The sequence below is a fragment of the Thermobia domestica genome, chromosome 5 (assembly GCF_964235325.1).
Source record: "Thermobia domestica chromosome 5, izTheDome1.hap1.1, whole genome shotgun sequence".
Taxonomy (NCBI): Eukaryota; Metazoa; Arthropoda; class Insecta; order Zygentoma; family Lepismatidae; genus Thermobia; species Thermobia domestica.
The window spans coordinates 68,103,150-68,125,024 of record NC_137458.1 but is presented as its reverse complement, the minus strand read 5'-3'; the positions used below and the strand labels follow the sequence as shown (position 1 = coordinate 68,125,024).

Genomic DNA, 21,875 nt, shown 5'->3' with positions numbered 1-21,875 from the left:
AAAATGAAGATCTTCAGGCACCAATTAAGGCGAACAGTGGCCAGAATGTGAGGAACTGGGGCTACAATTCACTGTGAGTGGAGAAACCATTCGGCAGCCCTTCTTGGGAAGCATTACAAGTTGGGTCGATGGGTTCCACATGATTTGACTCCGGACCAGAAGGCAACGCGAGCAAACACCTGTGTTTCTTTGCTGTTTCGTCTGAGGAAGGAGCTATTTCTGAACAGGGTGTTGACATATGATGAGAAGTGGGTCCTGTACGAAGCTCCACGGCGCCGTCATCATTGGTTAGCATCTCATGAACTGGTTCCAAAACAGCCGAAACCAGCATTGTACCAAAAGAAGGTCTTCCTGTGTGTTTGGTACACTGCTTACTGCATCGTGCATCAGGAACTGCTACCAGCTGGTCAGAGCATAAACTGTGTACTGTCAGCAGTTGAGCTGTGTTCAAGAAAAACTCAAAACTCTGGAGCCAGCACTTTTGAATCTAAAAAGGATCATCCTGTTACAGGACAACGCTAAGCCCCACGTGGCTAGGATGGCCCGGGACACCATTCTACGCCTTGGATGGGAAACACTATTGCATCCGCCATACTCTCCGGAAATTGCAACGTATGATCATCACCTGTTCAATTACTTAGACAGTCACCTTAGAGGACGCCTGTTCAGTCAGTTCTTATTTGATATGTTTTATGCCAAATCTACCTCAAAATTAAGATGTTTTATTTGCACTCATAGTAGAGGGGAAAATATTTGATGAACAGTATGACTGATATGTACATTTTTCATAGCAAGGTTGTTCGGACGCTAATAACGCCAGAGGCAAACATATTTTACGAGAGGGAATCATATCATATTTCATCATCTCAATGCAAATGAATCGGTCGCTCATAGGACAGATAACAGTTCCTGTCGCTAATAGGACTGTCGCTTCTAGGACTAATTCAAACATTTGAACATGCATTTAATAGGACAAGCCGATATAATATTTATGTATTTCTGACCCGCTTTCCTAGCTCCGATCATTGTCCCGGTAGCCAGGTGTAAAGTTCCTTTCCCCCACATTCGAAGCTGTCTAGCTCCGCCCCTGTTTATTTCCGTACCATATGTTATATAAACTTTTTTACTTATTTTGGTGCCAAAAATCTGAGGTTTCAGTTTTTACCATTGGTTTTTGGACACCCTGTATATGTTATAAAGATGGTAGTAAATCTTTGTGTTTGATATTCTAAGCAAAGAAAAAATGGAACTAAGTATGGATTACATCCACAAGAATCAGTCTCTAGGTTTTAATTGTTCAAAGGATTTAATTTGCACGGAAAATGGCATAAAGAGTTCCATTTCGTAGTACTCTAAAATACTCTAGCACAGGGTTTCTCAACTTGGGGGTCTCGAGAAGGTTTCATGGGGGTTGCGGAGATAAGTGGAAGAGATAAATATAATTAGAATCTAATACCGGAAAATATTTTAACTGTTAACAAGAAAAAAATAGGTCTATTAAACATTTTAAACAGGTGTAGAGTTGTTTAAAAATCAGTTTTAATGAAAGAAGTACGATATGAAACTAATGAGAAATGTATGTTGAACTATCAGAAAATATTATACAAATGCAACGAAACCTGCATATTGAAATATTAACATTGAAAGCTAATGAGATGCCTGAGCATGGGTTGACTTCACTAGTGCGCCAATGTGCGGTTCAATCTTTGTGTCGCACATTATTAAGTCATTTTCAACTAATAAGCGATTTCCTGTCTTTGTTTTAATGCTTACCATGAAAGAAAATCCACTTCCACACAGGTACGATGTAGCAAATGGAATTATTACTTTAAAACAGCAGATACCAGACCAGGATATGCTTCTCTCCTCTTCAGCCAGAACTTGTCCAAGTCTTCGTTACAGAAAACCAGTTGCAATGACTTGTCGCACGATAATTCTATTAGTTGGTCAATAAGTTGTGGGCTTAGATCAGCTACTTTAATGGTCTCTACAATAAAGAGGTTTAATATCCATCTTTAAAATAGCACTTTCATTGTAAGAAATCTATTACTGTTTTTGTATCCACTATATACAAGGAATGGATTCTACTATTATAGAAATAGATGGATATCGTGAGATCTCCGTAGTAGGTATATTAGAAACCCCACACAAGCTTTATTACAAACCAGAAATTATAAAGGGGTCGCTGGCAAGAGGATGTGATAAAATTGGGATTCTGATAGGTATTAAGTTTAGAATCTGCTCTAGCATATATACCTAGGTATGTATATATACATTAAAAAAAAAAAATCGTACTCTCAAATTCTCAATATTAAACTGGTTACTTGCAACGATTTCTTGAATACCACCCTTCAAAATTAGGATGTATTAATTTACATTCTCGCAATCAAATATAAAGAATTCTCTTATTTATTAAGTTGACACGAATGAAGTGTCGTAAATTGTATAAATTAAACATCGTCTGATTTTGATTTTTATCCAATTTCCTGTGGTTTTTGAAATAATTTTTACTGATTTAGATGATGGTGGTGATATTATTATTATTATTATTATTATTATTATTATTATTATTATTATTATTATTATTATTATTATTATTATTATTATTATTATTTAAAGTCTCCTGAGTCTAATTATAATTATTGGAAGCATTTTGCTACAACTAATAATAAATAGAAAGGTCTTTAGGGAAAGTTCCAAAAACCGTCTAAAGAATTTAACTGAATTATTGCGAATAGTTTCACCTCCTAGAACAGATAATAGAGAACACAGGCCCCTCTGACGAGGGATGTAAAAAGAACGTATCTCTCCACCAAATATCTTATAAAAAGACGAAATAAATGAAGGCGGAAACTACATATGAGCTAGAAGAAGTAAAGAAATAGAAATGACAGTCGAATCTTATAATTGTTGTCAAGCAGTAGCAATGTATTGTGTAGCTATTGTAGATAGCATATACCTTCAATGCCGGGCAAATTCGTTTCAACGTTTCACAACATTTTGTTATTTTTTACACTAGTATCATCTACCATTCCTCAAAAACATATCTTTTTAAAAAATATCCGTTGAATCTGGAAAAGAAAATTACCTACACAATTGTGTAGGTTGGGGTGATATTGTGAATATTGGTGATCCGATCCACCTGCATCAGCGGTGAAACGGTAATGATATTTTAAAGATAATAAGAAAAATAACTATATCATTTCCTGAATCTTAAAACAATTCTATTTTCGCTCTGCCTCCAGAGACAGAAGACAATATTTTTATTCTTATTATTTCTAATATGTATTACTTTCGACGTATTGCTATTCAACTGATATAACAGTAATGTGTTCTTCCTACCTGACTAAGGATGGCCAATTCTGGAATTTTTACTTTCTGAAATGTGCAAAGTAAAATCAGAAAAATTCCCGAATTTGGAAAAAAATCCGGATTTCGGAATAATTCTGGAATTCAAAAAATATCCGGAATTTAAAAATTCCGATTCTGGAAAACAACCGGAGTTTTTGTGAATTCCTGGATTTTTCCGAAATCCAGAAAGTGAAATTTCCGATTTTCCGGAATCCGGATTCAAGAAAATTTTGGCCATCTCTACTATATACCTATTCAATACAAGAACTTTCAGTCTTCGTGTCTCGTATTTTCAACATTTTGGAACTAATAATTTGTTCAATTGCAGTCGAAGAAAATAGAATCAATCATGAAAAGGGTTCTAAGTGTAATTTTAATGGGCAGCATGAATGCTTTTGTAGATACAGAACAGAATGTAATGTGGTAGTTAAATGTGATTTTAAGAAAAGAAATATAGGAGATTGTAAATGGTGAACTTGAACTTTTGACGACAGAACTCACTGATTATAGAAAATATGTGGTTCAATACAACTGAAGAAGATAGACCTGTATGTCACCGTTTGATGAGTATTGAGATACCAAAATTATGCGCGATGGATTTTGTCAAAGAAAAAACTAAGATTCTCGGAAATCTGAAGGTTGAAAGAAATAGAGAAACGTAACTGGTTGGAAAGGTAAACTAATAGAGAATAATATGTTGAAAAGAAAATAATTGATGATTAAAAATAAGTTAGGACATAATTGAAAAAATGAGTCATATAACAGATATATATGGAAGTAAAACTTGGAAGTAGAGGAAAAGTAGCAACAATCGTCTTCTCGTGATGTATGTAAATCACAATAATGAAAAACATTTCATACACAGGAAAGTATTTTGTTATAAACAATAAAATACTTTCTTATAATCATGGATAGTATTTAAACATATAATTGCAATACCAAGACAAAAAAATATCTAAGAATTTTCGTGTACTGAAACTTAAATTTTCGGCAAATAGCCTATCAGTGAAGGTGTAAAATTATAATGAACGCTCATTTTAATATATATAATATATATTCTCATTCAATATTGTGTTAGCTAAAGTGGAATCCAACTGAAAAATGTGTCCAGGAAGGGAAATAGGAACAAGAAATTAGATAGTGAGAAATTTAAAGTGGGGAAGAAACAGCAGACCTGCTTGAAATTTTGAAGAAAAGACATATAGTTTGAGAAGAGGCGAACACAGGAACTAACTATATGTGAAAACATTTCGAACTATGGATTAACGGTACGCAGTAGTGAAAGTAGAGTAAAAAACCTAGGTATAGAAGGAAGAAAAAGAAAAGAACTTGAAAACTAGAGAAATAAAGTTGAACAGAAGAAGGGAAAAGAATGTGTAGAAAATTGAATAGTGAATAAAGAAGGGAAACTCACAAAGGCTGAGAAGTATATAATAAACGTAAAGATGACAAGAGTGATTATAAAGGAGAGAGAGAAGTTGAGTACTGTATATGGTAATAAACTAAATGGAAACAGAAAACAACAAGGAAGAACTATTATGACAAAAAATATGGAAGAACATTTAATGAGCGTAATGCAGCTTGAGACAGATGGAAAGTCTACATTGAAGAGTACGGCGGCAAGAATGAAGAATAAACAGTATATTTAGGTATTAAAAAAGAGAAACAAAGTAAACGAGAATAGAAATACTGAGGAATAAATTCAAGAATATATTGTTTGATGAACGAAAAGGTAGATAATACTATTGTGTTTATTAAGAGAATAAGCGAATAAAGCCAAAACCAAACAACTGGAATTTGGAACCAAATGACGAGATAGTCACCATTAGACTTCTTAGGCAGAGTTAAGATTCCATTAGGTAAAAAAAAATCATATATATGATGGTGGTTCTTGTACTAGACTGCTGCAGATTTACTTCCAGTATAAATTCACGGACCTGGCCCAAAATTAGTACGCAGAAAGAAGACGATGTATGCTGTTCAAGTCCCCAACATGACACCAGTGGGACATCCTGTTCACAAACCTACAATACTTCCTTTAGTAGTACGTGTAACTATCCCGAGTAACCACACAAACAGTATTCAGGTATATAGCTGTTCGTGTAAATGCTTAATGTCTGTTTGGGGGAATGGTTTGTCGCACTTGCCACAAATCTTGGTGTAACTCGGTAATATTCGTTGCAAGAGCCCGGCTAGCGCCCCATCATGCCCCACACGTGCTTAGAGATATACCAGACAGGCCAGGATAGAAGCCGTTTACGAGTAGAACACGTTGGATTCGCCTGACCATGTGGAGAGGCTTGTTATCCTGCTGGAAAATGGAGTCCCGTAAGGTATCCAGGTCATGTTCGAGGACAGGATTCGAGGGCAGAAATGAAGACTGAGGGGGCAATGACAAAGACATCAAAGAACACCATAAAATTGTACATTTATTTATTTATTATTTACAGCATCTGTATTTATTTTGAATTATCGAAACCGTAAATTGTTGCTTCATTTTTCTGTGCTTAATTCAAGCTCTTTGCGAGGTACCTTGTTTCATATCAATACTTAAAATTGAAGTATTTGTTTTTTAAAATTTAGAACAAAATTATATTACAGCAATTTTAGATTATATCAATACAAAATAGAAGTTTTATTGAACGTTTGCACTCAATTTTCTACCTTCCAAAATAAGGGAGACACTAGTTTATTATTGTTTGGAAGTGCCCTGATATCCTTTAATGCTTGTCATGGTTGCAATAATAGCGTACGGTTTGAAATTCTTGAAATGGGTAAAAGGCAATGGAAGATGTTTTGTACATCTAGCAAGAAACATATAATTTTACACAGAAATGAGTAGAATTCGCGAAGTTAAATTTAATTTGGTAAATATAATTGAAATAATTTCACTGGTTTTGAGTCAGCTTGAAAATTCTCTTCAGGGGGTAAAAAGTAATTTAGAGAGGCAATGCCCCCTGGCTATTGGCCTGCAGCTTCCATAGCAGAATATCCAGTGTCAGTCCTGTATAACAAATGCAAACGTATTTTGGATTTTCTCGTTCACCTGCGAGTTTAATGTGTCCGAAATAAATATAACTCACATTGCTGAATACCACTGTCTTCTATCCGCTTTGCCACTGTAGTCCCTCCCAACTTCATCGAAGGCTGAACTGTTTGGAATGATAAACCGGGAACATCGGGTAAAGAGAGAAAATAACACATATAATTCGAGATCATTAAAAAGAAGTTAGAATTTTGTTGGTGATGAAACTAGTCTGAGTGACCTAGTACAAAATATGATGGAAGAAAAATATATTAAGTTAATGTATTGTAATAAAGATGCAATTATTATCTAAAGGCAAAGAAGTTGCCTAAGGATCATAGTATATGGAAACTTCTAAACATATAGCAAGTGATGGAAGAAAAGTACAGTGAATTTTATTGGCTGAGGTACAAAGTGGAGTGTACTAGCTCTTAATCCAAGTAGCTTCCGAATTACCTCACAATTTTGACATAAATTTAGTTGGGTCTTTTAATAATTCTATGTCTTTGTTGTCGCTCTCAATTTTGACGTGGCTGAGATGCCCATGATACAGAGAAAGTGTTGTGCCGCCATCTATTGACAAATTGTGCCTGCTTACTTTTTCTGTCAAGTTATTCTAATTTTCAGTTTTCTGTTATTGTTAGTACAGATAGTAGGAGTTATGCTATATCTCCTCTCGTTCATATAGTTTTCTTCTGCCAGTTATTATTATTGAAATATATTGTAAAAGAATATCAGATAGTAATGCTATTTTCTTTTATTTTGTTTGTGGAATTTATGCAAATTTTAGTTGTTTTATGAAGCAAAATGTTTTTTATTCAATATCCAATAAAGAACTTGGCTAGCAAAAGTTTCTATAGCTATTCGTATTATTCTTTAGGAATTTCTTCACTCGAAAGTAATATACTACAGAGCATTGCAGCAAGAGGCCATTATGCACAATTACAATGAATTAGTGTCAAAACGAAAGGAAGTATATCAATCATTAAGCAGACTGCACGACAGTGGTTTCGCCTACAAACTCATTGAAATGCAGGTACTAGCATAGGATTTTTTAACACTTTGTTTTTCCTTAACTTCCAATATCATGCTATGTACATAGGTATATAAAAGCAACACTACCAAGTTTTATTACTAACGAGGGAACCTATCCAAGTGTAACTCTGACTTCGAGTCGAGACTATGGTCGTTGGATACTTTGGATACTTTGGTCGTTGGATAACACGAATAGGGATACATCCTCGATCTCAACCGTTGCAGAGATATAAGCGTAAAAAGTTAGAAATTGAGCTCCATATTATACATTACAAAGTCAGATTCCGGGTCAGATTTTTTGGACACGGTCGGGTAAGGAAACTCAGCGAATACATATCAAATTAATGTGGGGAGCCCAGCACCTTTCGAATGAAACATTTGTGTCCCCGGGACAATCGCAGGATCTCAGGCGGGGTCCAACTTAAAATTTGCAAATTGAACCGGGGGTCAAGTAGCATATTGTATGAAAGCTATTGTTAATTAAAAGAAGATAGAACAAATTTTAGCTCTCTACGATAATTGTGCAAACGGGCAACTGGTGAAAATGTCAATACAACCTAGATCAGATAATCTATGGCCACTCTTTTAAATCCGTTAAGTTGTGACAATAATAAAACAGAAAAACACGTTTAAAAGTGCAAGGTATTGAAGTAAAGCAAATTGCTCTTTCACAGAGTCGCACAACAGACCTTATCCAAGTATAAGTGTAATTTCAAATGACTAATGGACCATAGAATGACCATGACCATTGGATTTCGTGTCCTAGAAGAGAAAGGATACGTTGTCAATCGCAACCGTCGTTGAGGGTGAGAAGTTCAAAAGGTAACGTGTCTGTTTTCATTGAATTTTACGATATTTGTTTTCATTTTTTCTAGCGCAATATATGTTTTCTTTGTTGAAGTAATATTCTGTAAATATACCAACACGTATATGCGAAGTTGTATATCTATTTTCTTTAGACATAGTTTTGTTTACTTATATTTCATCCACACATTCTTCCAATAAATTGCATATTGCTGCAAATCAATATTGTATTGTCACAGAGTATTTTGTGTGCCAATATTCTATGAAACACTGCCTTCTTTTACGTTTACTATGTTTTGGCTCGTCTCCCACCCCACTTGGTTATCGTTTTCTTTCCCGAGTTTACAATTATCAAACTGATTTCCAAATTTATATTTTAACGAAATATTATTCTTGACCATTCCCTATAGCCCTAGAAAAGCACCCTCCGATATATTTTATTTCTGCACCATTATTCCAACCCCACTCCTCTCCAAGTTGCCTCACAGTTTCAAGGTCACTCCTTTTCGTCTTCACCATCATGTTTCTCGTTCAGCAAATCCCCCGATAGAAATTTCACGGTGCAATCTGCGAATTTGGGGTCCCGATTTGCGACATATACCGTTGCCATTTGACCTTCTCACCCTCCACAACGGTTGCGAGTGACAATGTATCCTTTCTCTTCTAGGACACGAAATTCAATGGTCATGGTCATTCTATGGTCCATTGGTTATACGAAGTCACACTTATAAGGTCCGTTGTGCGGCTCTGTGAAAGAGCAATTTGCTTTACTTCAATACCTTGCACTTTTAAACGTGTTTTTCTATTTTCTTGTTGTCGCAAATTAACGCATTAAGAAGAGTGTCCATAGATTTTCTGATCTAGGTTGTATTGACATTTTCACCAGTTGCCCGTTTGCACAATTATCGTAGAGAGTTAAAATTTGTTCTATCTTCTTTTAATTAACAATAGCTTTCATACAATATGCTACTTGACCCCCGGCTCAATTTGCAAATTTTAAGTTGGACCCCGCCTGGAATCCTGCGATTGCCCCGGGGACACAAATGTTTCATTCGAAAGGTGCTGGGCTCCCCACATTAATTTGATATATATTCGCTGAGTTTCCTTAGCCGACCGCGTCCGAAAAATCTGACCCGGAATCTGACTTTGTAATGTATAGTATGGAGCTCAATTTCTAACTTTTCACGATTATATCTAAGCAACAGTTGAGATCTAGGATGTATCAAATTTCATCTTTTGGGACAAGGTATCCAACGGCCATAGTCTCGATTCGAAGTCAGACTACACTTGGAGAGGTTCCCTTGTAAGACATACAAACAATCAAATTTTCGATGATATTCATCTTGTAGATCTTCTCGTTGTAGGTTTTTGACGTGAGAAGAGATGTTGTATTTTAATAAAATAAAGGTATTAGAAAGCAAAATGTACATACTAAGTATCTTCTATATAAACATATTATGTTAAACATAATATTGACATTATAAAAATTCTATAAAATCTCAAACTCAAGGAAACAAACATGAGGAGGAAGAGGGGGAGTATTGTACCAAAACTAATAGTTATAATCCAGCAATAAAAACTGATCAATGTACTTTAAATCTTGGCATAATATTATGAACCACTTTAATATAAAAGTTATAATTGTAAGTTATAGTCTAATATCGAAATATTTTCACAATACATTGTCTGAACATGCCAAACTTTCAATTGTTTTTAAAGAGTCGGGATCCAGTTTGGAAGCCAGGATCCAGTTAAAAAGCGAAATGGACGCCACTCTCCGAGATTCTCAAATTTACACTTGATAGCATGACATTTTAAATAATTTTAAAAGTAGTCTCTAATAAGGATCCTTCTTTTTAGACATATCTCTTCCGGATATGTCTACAATTTTGCTTATTTTTATTTTCGAGGGACGATAGGAGAGATGAAGGTATGATAATCATTCAGAGCCCTTACACTCTGAAAAAGTGATTTTTGAACACCTATCTGTCCGTTCGTATGTGCCAGGTAAATACGTTCACTCGCCTAGAAGTTATACTGTTCAACGTATTCTTAACCAAATTTTAAACGAGAAGTTGTTCGTATAAGATTCTTTAGGAAGAGGGAGGACTAGAGGTCGAATTTTCTTTTCCTTCAAAGAATAAGAGTAATTTATTAAAGGATGAAAAAAATATTTTCTCGAAAACGGCTCTAGCAATATTGTTCATATTTCATATATCACTATTTAATTAACAGTGCTATACTATGGTATAAGTCGTTTTTCTTATATATATCCAGAAGAGACAATTTCTTCTTTGTGAAGTTCTTTTCGGATGATTTTCTCAAAAGTAACTCTTGTGATTTTGTTCATATTTTATAAATAAATATTTCCTTACTAACCTAATAACATGTCATTTATCCTAAAAAGATCTACGGGAGCAATTTGTTCTGTATATATATATATATATATATATATATATACAGAACAAATTGCTAGAGCAATATATATACTAGGGGTAGTTTACTCTTAGGAGCGAATTTTCTTTGGATGAAGTTTTCCAAAAAGGTCAAATAAATTTGTTCGTGTTTCACAGGAAAATGTGTCATTAGTACCTGCAACATAGCATGACATATTATATGGAATTGGAACGGGAAAGTTTAGTGCCGTGACTCGTACCTTTTATTAATATTTAGAACCAAACCTTACCAACGTCCTTACCCTGTCGAATACATTTAACGAAATATAACTGCTCTCCTAAGTTACAGTATTTAAATCACTATTTGATAGATAGTTGCTATTTCTTCTTGACATCTTAAAAATTCCCGAGCGATGTCGCATCGCTGTTTGCTACACAAAATTATAGAAATGAAATGCAATCGAAAAATTAATTACAAAATGGCATGCGTGTATCATCATAATTTATTGTATATATATTATAGAACTGTATATTATAGATATTTTTTTCATCACAGAATCGTTCTCTTTCAAATTTTACCTGCTGGTTTAGTCTAGTGGCTAAGGCATGCCCTTTGGGTGCGCATGATCCCGAGTTCGGTTACCGGTGGGTCAACATGGAAATTTGAACGCATTACAGAGATTGGATTCCATCTTTAACTGAAGGTCCATGTGTTATAGCCTCGGTGCTGAAAAGAGAGACTTACTTTCAATAAACAAACACTTTTCTTTGATCTTACATATAGTTGAAGTTCTGTAATCAATGTCCTCTTAAAAACCAGACGTTTACATTTAGTTACCTATAACATTACGGATCACATACTTTATTACTAGAGACTGGCCGTAGAATTGACAACAAGATCATGTACACTCTTGATATTTTGATGTACCTGAAAATAAATCTTCTCGCCAGGCTTTCGAGATGCAAGCTTATTTTTCGAAAACTAGATTACTAAGGAAAGGACGGGACTTTAATAGCACAATCTCTCCATATTATTTAAAGCTCTGGCAAGGGGTTTATAAATGACACGTGTAATTTTTGCACAGCACTGATTTAGAAATATTTCTTTTGCTGCATCATCTCCCCTTTCATTGAAATTGCAAGAGAAAAGTAGTATTGCGTATCCGAGTAGCATATGACTGCAATATGAGTTAGGAAATAAACGTTTGTGTGAACTTTAGTTATTGTGCTCTTGTCATAAAATGAAGAATCCCGCATTTCCCCCGTTTTCTGACAACATTACAGATTCAGCACTTAATAAAAAGCTTTATATGGACTATTCAAAGCTAGCAACCAGGTTGGACAATCTGTAGAGTGACAAAATTAGTACTTCTATTTTTTAAAAAATATATTTGTCATTATTTTTTGTCTGCTTTTCATTATCATTCTAGTTTCTGGTACAAAAATTCTTTATTTTATATTATTTCATGTCCAGTAAATCAGTAAAATAATAATAATAATAATAATAATAATAATAACCTATTCAAGTGTGTTTTGTTATTTTGTACTAAAAAATAAATAAATAAATAAATAAATGTTGACATATATAAATCTAGGACTATAACTTCTACATCTACTTCTTGTTAATAGAAGGTGGTAAAGGGATTATATTACATATTTGAGTATTTTACTGAATTCAATACTGAAGAGAAAGCAAGGAAATATTCATTTTTAAAACGGTAGTAAAATTTTACTATTACTATACGTTTGTTCTGAACTGTTGAACATACAGGCATGAAACTTTCCATAAAAATTCAATACAATATACAGAGAAGGAAGGGTGCAAAATATTGTTCGCGGTTATCACTAACAATTTGTTAAATACGAATGTAAGATTTGAATGTGATACGAGTATACGAATATAATTTCTTCATAGAGAATTAAGTTCCGGTTAAAATCTGCATATTCCGTCTGTCCTTTTTGCGAAATAATATCTTTTTCGAATAGTTTGTTCCAAAATTTGCTGCTAGATATACCATTGAGATTTTACAGCTACTTTTCAACGCATTTAAAAATGTTAGTATAAAGTGAAAATAAGCGAAAATTTACAACTTTCTTTTATTACTTTGAGAAACAAGAGACTCATTTATTGTTTTGCACTATCAATATTTTGTTCACATATTTACTTATATGAATTCTGAAAATTATTCTCTGAAGGGTTGGAGCAGTAAAAATTCACCTGTTGCTATATGTTACTTTATTATTGAATCTTTTTAAATCAGCTTCTATTTCTCAAATAAGGTGATGAATTCGAAAATATTTTTGATACAGCATCTTTTCTAAAAGTAATTATCTAGAAAATAAATTCACATTTATCATCCTACGCTTTCTTTATTATTATTATTATTATTATTATTATTATTATTATTATTATTATTATTATTATTATTATTATTATTATTATTATCATTGGTAGTAGCAGTAGTAGTTGTAATCGACGTCGTCTGCATTAATGTATTCACTTGTTCAGTTCAATACGTTAGCTTGAAAATAAATGCAGTACTGAAAATGCATACTAATACATCCAAAATAAATTTCTTATTGACATGACAATACTAGATCAACTGTAACTAATAACTAATGGGATTACTTTTCTTCCCTATTTAGAAGGAACGCTCCGAGTTACCGGACGAACAGAAAGATAATAAAGAGGAGAAAGAACAGCAACAGATACTACAAATGAAAGCTGACAATATTCAAAAGTATCTTGCAAGATGGGAACGCATGCATCAGTATATGTTAAATGTACGAGCACATATTTGTATTAATTAGACTATAGTAAAATCCTTTTTTTATGTTTTTGTTTTCAACAAGCAAGATTCTGTAAACATATTTAAATCATAAAACGCAATGACATATCCAGAATTTTATGCTATGAATTTTAAGATGTGCTTAAATATGGTTATATGAAAATAGATAAAATAATACTGGCATTAATTGAAGGAATGAAATGAAAATATTCGCAACTCTCCTACGCTTGCAAAATATAATTTTCATGTTATGCATCACTGAACATCTCCATATGAAAAGTCACATATTTATATAGATATAAAATTATACAATACTACTAGGCTGTATAAACAATAATCAGAAAAAGGGGATTTTTAGCAACTTAGTGCCCAAACTACTAGTAGAATATATGTAAGCAGATCACTGTGGAACTTTTCAAAATTATTTCTTGTATATACAAGAAATATATATACGGGTTAATGTTTTTATTAGCTTCATTTCAAGTCGATCAATTACACTGTTTGAAGAAAAAAAAACATATTTCCTATTTTTGCAAAAAAAAAAAAAAAAAAAAAAAAGTGAATCTTATAGACATTTAAGAACTGAATTCAAATATGTGTAAATATGTGTTCAGTTTTAGTGCATTAGAGATAGTTTAAGAGTAATCAACTTTTAAATTTTTTGAACATTTTCATATAGTTCTAAACATTGTGTTCATATAGTGATAGATATATTAACTGAAATTCAACTAAATACCTGTAAAATTTAGAGACTAATAGAAGGTAATATTTGATAATGTTCATAAATGTATTCAATTTCTAGCAGGTATTCTAAAAGATTATTTAAAAATAGGCAAAATTTGAACAGCGTGTCTTATTTCATTCTTTCGTACGAGTGTTCCTCTTGACCCGAATTATAGTCCAGGAATAATCTGCAAACAGGGTGTGCATCAATTTCCCTTCATACCATTTTTCCGTGATAGGTATGTTTGTGAAATCTTTCCCCGTGATTATCCGGTACACACTGAAACTCTCTGAGAAGTCCAGATTTGAATCTCCGAAATGTACTTTTAAGAATATAAATCTATGTATGCTTTGATCACTTGATTCACAGATTTCTTGTGTTTGACGTCTTTTCTAATTCCAAGGAAATTTTATGTTATTTTATTGCATCATACCCATGCTTGCTTGTTTTTCTTTGTCTATTACATATGCTTCAAACTTTCGGTGTTGTTGAAGACGTCGATCTGAGAATCCCAAATATATCATCTTTAATTTTAGTATCTGATAGATGTGAAAATTAGTCAGCAAGATGTGCAAGCCATCTGTTAATTTGATCCATAGCATCAAATGTTATTTAATGTTGCTCAGTTTCATATCAAGGATACAAGAAATATATCCTCTCAAAATATTAGATTTTTTCGCTGCAGATTTTTAAACTACCGTTCTGACACTACTGACTTACAAACATGCTGAATATGAACACGAAAGAGAAAATTTATAAGTGTACTATGGATATACATTTTACCACTTCGTATCTCCAAAGGATCATGTAAATAGAGGGAGGAAAAAATATGAAAATTCGTAACTTTAAACCATGCCTCGTAGGGCAGTGGGAACAAGAATCGGGAATGTTTTATAATGCGTCGAATTGAAACAGGGTATTTAAAATTTTGATATTTCATAATATTTTTGATAAAATTTTCATATTTACTAAAAAGCCTAAAATTTCTTCATATTCTGTACGTGTCATACACATAATTATGATATAAGCTTGATGATAGATGTATAGAATAGAACAATCTAGCAGTTCATCACGTATTTTATTTATGAGGTAAGATCATTTTTTTTAAAAAAAGTTATTTGCTTATTAGCATTTTCTCGTTTATAGGTCAGACTAAGGCAAATTTTTGTTGAGCTTAAAAGCGTGGGAAACATTGTGTTTTCTGATGAGAACGTAGATAGGACATTTCTGACAGAATGTCAGAAATTAATCGAGTTATTTTCATGCAAAAATGTTTTCAGGTAATTTATGAATATTTCTTTTCTTTTTAAAATACCTAGCACATTCAGTAGTTATTATAATACATTGTAATAGCGTAGTTTATACAAGGTGTTTCAAAACAACACCGACAATATTTTGGAGGTGATTCCTGACAAAACAATGCTTTCTTTCCAAGTATAGACCAACCTGGGTGCACAAATGCTTCCTTTCGGAATTATAGGCTACTGAAAACATAAAAAAATGAACTTTAAGAATCCAAAGCTCTAAAACTATTTATCTACTGTAGTTGGTCCAGACTTCACTTAGGAACTAGTATGTGACCTATATAAATATCCAAGTTTCAGAATCCTAAGGTACTTCCGCAACAATTTTTATAGAAGTAGTTGGTGATTACTTCAAATTATATGCCCGTAGCCAAACTCCCTTTATAAAAATTATTGCGTGAGTCCCTTAGTTTACTGAAACATGTATTTTTTGGATAGCGCACATACTAGTTCCTAAGTAAAGTTTTAAACCGACTACGGTAGATCTCATAGTTTTGGAGCTATGGATCTTTTATGTTCATTTTTTCAAGTTTTCGGCAGCCTATAACTCCGAAAGGAAGCATTTGTGGATCCAGGTTGGTCTATACTTTCTGTCTTATCTTGGTGTCAGGAATCACCTCCCAAACGTTGTCGGTGTTGTTTCGAAACACCCTATATATAGAGAGCGATGTCATACATAATTTATCATCAAAGTAAAATTTTAGGTTGTCAATAACACAAATCAATTGAGTACGGACCATGCACCATTATCTCTGATGACTTGTTATAGAATTAACGGCACAAAAACTATTTGTACTTGGACATTTTATTGCATCTGGAAAGAAAGCGTACTAATGAGCTTTCGAGATGCAAAGTCCCAGCTTATGTTTCGAAAACTTAATCACTAGCAAAAACACTGGACTTTAGTACTACTTCATTTTTGCCCCTTATTATTTTATAATCGTTTCAAGCTCTAATAAGCTATTTCATAAAAAATATATGTATAGTTGTTTGATAACAGTGGTAAAAAAAAAAAATGCTACACTCTTATGTTTTTCATTGAAATGCACAGGAAAGTAATGTTCAGTTATAACGTTTCAAAAAAATGGACAAACAAACTGCATTTACGTAGCATTTAGTCACTGTATGAGTGAAAAAATGAGCATTTGTGTAAAATTTAGTTATTGCATTCATTTGCAATATTGATTAATTTTATTATTTTGTGTCTGTGTAAAACAGTAAAATAAATAAATAAGTTTTTTTTTTTTTTTTTTTTTTGCTGTCAAAAATGTTATATGAAACTTATAAATTGTTATGCAAACTTATATTTGTTTAGCAGTTTGTACTAAGAAGGAAAAACTTATATAACTTATGTAATGAATTATTTACCAGAAAGCAGCAGAAACATAATCATGCACATTAAAAAGAAGGAAACTATAAGCATATTCCCTATAACGTTAAATTATATATTTAAAGGAAAAGTAGAGATAAATTAAAAATTAAAGAACAGTCATGCTGAAATGCAAAAACACATAATAGTGTTACCAGGGCCGGCCTTAGGCAATTTGCCGCCCCTCCTTTTCTCCAGAAAAAGCAAATCTTAAAAACCACGATTTTAAGTATGCTAACTCCTCATGAACAATGAAAGGGAGGTAAATGGCACTCACACTCAGAAAAATCTAAACACTATAAATACAATCTTGTTGTGTTTTTTTTCTTTCTTTAAATAATAATCTATTGTGTTAGTGAAAGATAAAGCAACAGCAAAGGAAAGATGGTAATCCTTTTTATAGAGTTCAATATCGAGATTCAATCTCAATATATCAGTTTGCAATTCCAGTGCAACTAGCTCTTTTATCTTTATTTCTTGATTTTCCTTCTACATCTATTAAAAATTCCTTCTACAGGTGTTTACTACTGTTCGAGAATTGAGTTCTTGCATTTGACAACAATCAAGCAATTCATGCTGGGATTTGATTGATCATTTGTTTTGACTCTGTTCATGTGACCTTAAACTAATGCTACCTAAACATGATTTATGAATGTAGTATTCAAATAGGTCAGGTTAGTAAATTTAACTACCATCATCATGAAGTTTGTTAGTTATTTTCCGCCCCGTGCAAGTGCACGTGTTGCACATATAGTAGAGCCTGTCCTGAATGTTACCAGGCGGAAAGTGACCCTCCATTCCGACTTGGTGCTTCTTAATTGTTGCCCTGTTCTTTATTTTTTGTTTCTTTTCTCCTTCTTCCTTTTCGTGTCTGATGAAACTTGTTCTAGCGAAAGAACTTATAATATACATTTTTAGTGCATGTTTCCATTACATTTTCTGGTAAGTGAATATTTTTATATCTTTTCCAGATTCCTTTGTTCCAAGTTAATAGAAAAACTTTATAAAACTATTTTAAATAAGAAGGTTATAAAATTTACATTAAATAGTGTATTTTTATTTGCTAATTTTAGGGAGTTAGGTGTAAAGAACGTGAAGGTTACCAAAGTAACTTGTATTGCGAATAAATCTCTGGAGATGTTGTTCACAGAAAAATATCATAAGGAAGCAATCAAATATAATAAATCACCACGGACAACATTACTTATGCTTATGAGACCATCGGGAGTTGATGATTTAAGTAATTGGCCATTTGAAGTTGTTGAAAATGGACTGAATTTGCAAGAAGTAAGTACTATGTGTTGTTTAATTTAATAGGCAAAGATCGTTCGAAAAGTGTAATGCAAGAACTACAGCTCCATAGAATAGAGAAGAATTTTACTCCTAATAATTCGATATTTTTGTGTACTCAACATACAGAGTAGCGCACGAAATGTTATACCATTTGTTTTGCTGACTACACATGTAATATTATAGATGGAATGTTGAAAACTCGTATTCGTATACTTTGGTTTATGGAAAATCCGATAGATGTCACGAGAAGTTAGTATCGAATATTTACTTGGCGCCAAACAGCAGTTTTCAAGGTGGCGCATAAAAGCAGGTTAAGTGTTGAACAGAAGGTGAAACTTGTACTGCTTTTCTACAGAAACGAGGAGTTTTGTAGCGACACAAAGACGTTTTCGTACACACTTTTGTACAAAATGGACTATATGTAAACGGACTACTCTGAGATTGTATCGTCAATTTGAACAACTGGCTCTGAGATGGAGAAGAATCGACGGTGCGTTGCTCCACCGATTGAAAACATTGAAGCAGTTTGCGTGACGGCTACTCTTCTCCAATCAATCCATGTGGGACTACTTGAAAGATAATGTCTTCGCAAGGAAGCTTCCAAGTGCAGCTCAATTTAGGGCTTTCATCATGCAGTTGTGTCGTCTAATTTCGGTAGACTTGTGCAGGAAGGTTGTGACAAATGTAAAGGTTCGGTTGCAAGAGAAACAAAATGTAAAGAAAATGGTGATCACATTAAACACATACTACATTGAACCAAATTTCCATGCTCATATAATTAATTATGCACTAATTTTGTAATATTGTGATGATCCTATATGTATAATGAACATAACAAATTGTATGACATTTCGTGCGCCAATCTGTACTTCATGAATTGAACACATGTTTTGGATTTATTACTTATTAGCTACTCTCAACCCGTTTCGCTGGGATCAGCTAAAGGAAATAAAAATTCTAATTGAAAATTGCAAGAAATATAAAATGAAAATTATTGAAAAAGCTTTCAAATGGTAAAAAAATAAAGGAAAAGATTAACAAATGAAACGCTATAAAAAGAAATGTAAATATAATAAAGTAATAGTGCAACAATGAAAAGTTTGAACAAAGTGGGTGGCCTAGGAGTTGTGTCTTACAACGTTAGTGTATGTTCTATGAACATTAAAATTAATGCAACTGAGCAGTGAAGAGCCACAGCAATGGAGAATAGGCTCCATTGCAATACAATGAACAGGTGATTAGTTATTTCAATTTGAAAATAATCATTAATTATCTCAACTTTAAGATAAATGAAAAAAATGATAAAAAAACACCTCGGCTCAAGTGTTAACTATGATCAAAAGTTCATTCAAATGAATGGTTCAGTTGTTTCGTTGTGGAAAGGCTACATACGACGATTTGGTTGATCAATTACATCCATAAACCTATTAGTTTTTGACTTTTGAGTCAGTCAGAAAGATCATCCGCACAATTTAAAATTTAAAATTGATTAGTACCTGTCACAGCAATATAGTGGATTTGCCAGGTGCCATTACAAATTTATAGGAATATTATCGAAATAAATAAAAAAAAATTAACAATTAGAGTATTTTTCTAATTTGTGTTGTAAATCATGGAAGTATTAGGACTTTTTCGTTAAGATTTTGTAATAAATGTTGAATTAATCACATAGATATACATAATAGTCTTACATATTGAGGTACAATTAAAAGTTCAATTCTGGTCTATCAAAGTGTTATCTCGAACTCTGAGAAGAAAACCTTCGTTTATTTCGCTCGTGTATGAAGAGATAACACGGCTGCTAAAGTATTTCATTGTCATAAAAATTTATAAAATAATGAACATGAGAATTAAAATATTTCTTTTAAATTACCTTTACAGTATAAGAAATGCCTTTATCTTTCAAAAAATATTTCCTAAGTTATATATTCATTAATATTAATTTAATTTAGATTTTTAAAGTATAATTTGTTATTTCTTTATTAATTTTTTGTTTTAAACACTTGTTAGAATTTTCTTACCTTCCAAAACAAGTTAGGCATGCTAATCATTATTTAAGCTTTCCTCTATATCACAGAACTGTACTAAAATAGGCACTATTTTGTACTTTTTATGTTCCTTTTGTAGCACACTGGAGTATCTGTGACCAATTGCATAGTGCTGGCTGATTTAAATTGGTTCGATACACTAGCAAGATGCAGCTATCAAAGCCTGTTGGAGGATGCAAGCCTAAGGAAAACTCGTACATGTGTCATTGTCAAGCTTTTACCTACGAACATGTGTGTGAAGTAAGTAATACTCTTATCCTTTAAAATAATATATTGGGCAGCTATATAGAACAAACGAAATGAAAACTCAATAATCTATATTTTGCTGAATTTGAATTGCTCTTCTTCTTTCATGTTACTCCCTATTATTTTGTGTTACCGGATGCTGAATATAGAAACTACAAAATTCTACATTTTATAAGTTTATTGTCGGTGTCGACTTCAAATATAACAAACAATGCAAACGTGTAACAATTCAATTTTCACAACGTTATTCAACAGTGTGCAGTCAGCTCCAAAAAGGAAATGTTCTTTTAAGCAGATAATTTCTACATCATTTATAAACTTGGAAAGGTACAGAGTTAATAGAACAATGTCAAATCCAAATATGATAGGTACTAAACTAGTTTTATTGCGATAATTTAAGACTGTGTAGTTCCGAACTACACATAGATAATAAACTTAATTGAATGGATCACAACTCACATTCTTCATCTGTAGTTTTCCCAATTAGATTATTTGTCCATTTATCAGGTAAATATTGTTTCCGTAATTGCTTAGTCATGTGTAAAATACGGCATTGATTTCTGGGAATCAGCAAGTTGTCCAAATAATTTTCAAATTCTAAAAGAAATTGATAATTATAATTAAAAAGTTAACTTAATACAGTAACTATACCTAGCTTCTATGTAACTAATATCTACTGTATAATTATTAATCAGACACTATTAATTGTTCAGAAAGTATTAATCTAAAGAATGGATATTTAAATTGATAATGAACATTATAATATAAAATGTGAAACTAGCTTCAGAGTTTGTACCTAGATACCTGTTCTTACTACGATCTGTGCACTTGATCTTAGACAATCGTTTTCCTTTACATAAAAATACCATATTATAAAAAGGATTTGTTTGCTTGGAATTAAGAATTCTTTTTCGGTACTAAGCTTATTAAGATGCAGGAATTATAATTTAACGTGGGACCGTAACATGAGTACTTATCGGGAATCCCAACAAAGAATCACACGCACATAAATCAACCAGACTACTTGCTATGCCAAAAATGATTGTTTCTACAGCCAAGAGGACATAGGGAGCAAATAATCTTTGGTTGCTTGATAGGTAAAAATCTAAGTGCGTTCCTAATGATGTCATACTATTATTTGTGTGCATAAATTGTCCTAGTCTTAAATGACGACAGAAATATTACCTTTTGCTTTTCTTTCTTTCAGAACACCACAATTTGAATCTAGTTCCGAGTCTCCAAGTATGATACCGGAAGGTTGTGATACATATTTTGTTGGTGATATCAAAGCAATTGTTCCTCTATTGGTAATAGAATACTACTACATTTTACAGGTAGGATGTAGTGTCTTCATTTATTATTGATAACTTTATACATAGTATTACATTTGATTTAAAATTCTCCTATCTATTGATAAATACTTTGTGTTTTATGCTTAGCTACATAAGCATTTCTCTAGTTTGTTTCAGTATTAAGTACATTGTTAACATA

The 21,875-nt window shown here is 32.6% G+C and overlaps 1 protein-coding gene across 2 annotated transcripts in view; it reads left to right on the top strand.

The window, feature by feature from the left end:
* LOC145685956 (leucine-rich repeat-containing protein 9-like) overlaps window positions 1–21,875 on the top strand; it is an 82,213-nt gene that overhangs the window by 33,863 nt on the left and 26,475 nt on the right. For both annotated transcript variants that reach the window (XM_081758742.1, XM_081758741.1), the window contains exons 7-12: window positions 7,257–7,412; window positions 13,258–13,395; window positions 15,271–15,404; window positions 17,871–18,084; window positions 20,218–20,378; window positions 21,592–21,718. In XM_081758742.1, coding sequence (XP_081614868.1) covers window positions 7,257–7,412; window positions 13,258–13,395; window positions 15,271–15,404; window positions 17,871–18,084; window positions 20,218–20,378; window positions 21,592–21,718 — 930 coding nt within the window. The remainder of the gene's footprint in view (window positions 1–7,256; window positions 7,413–13,257; window positions 13,396–15,270; window positions 15,405–17,870; window positions 18,085–20,217; window positions 20,379–21,591; window positions 21,719–21,875) is intronic.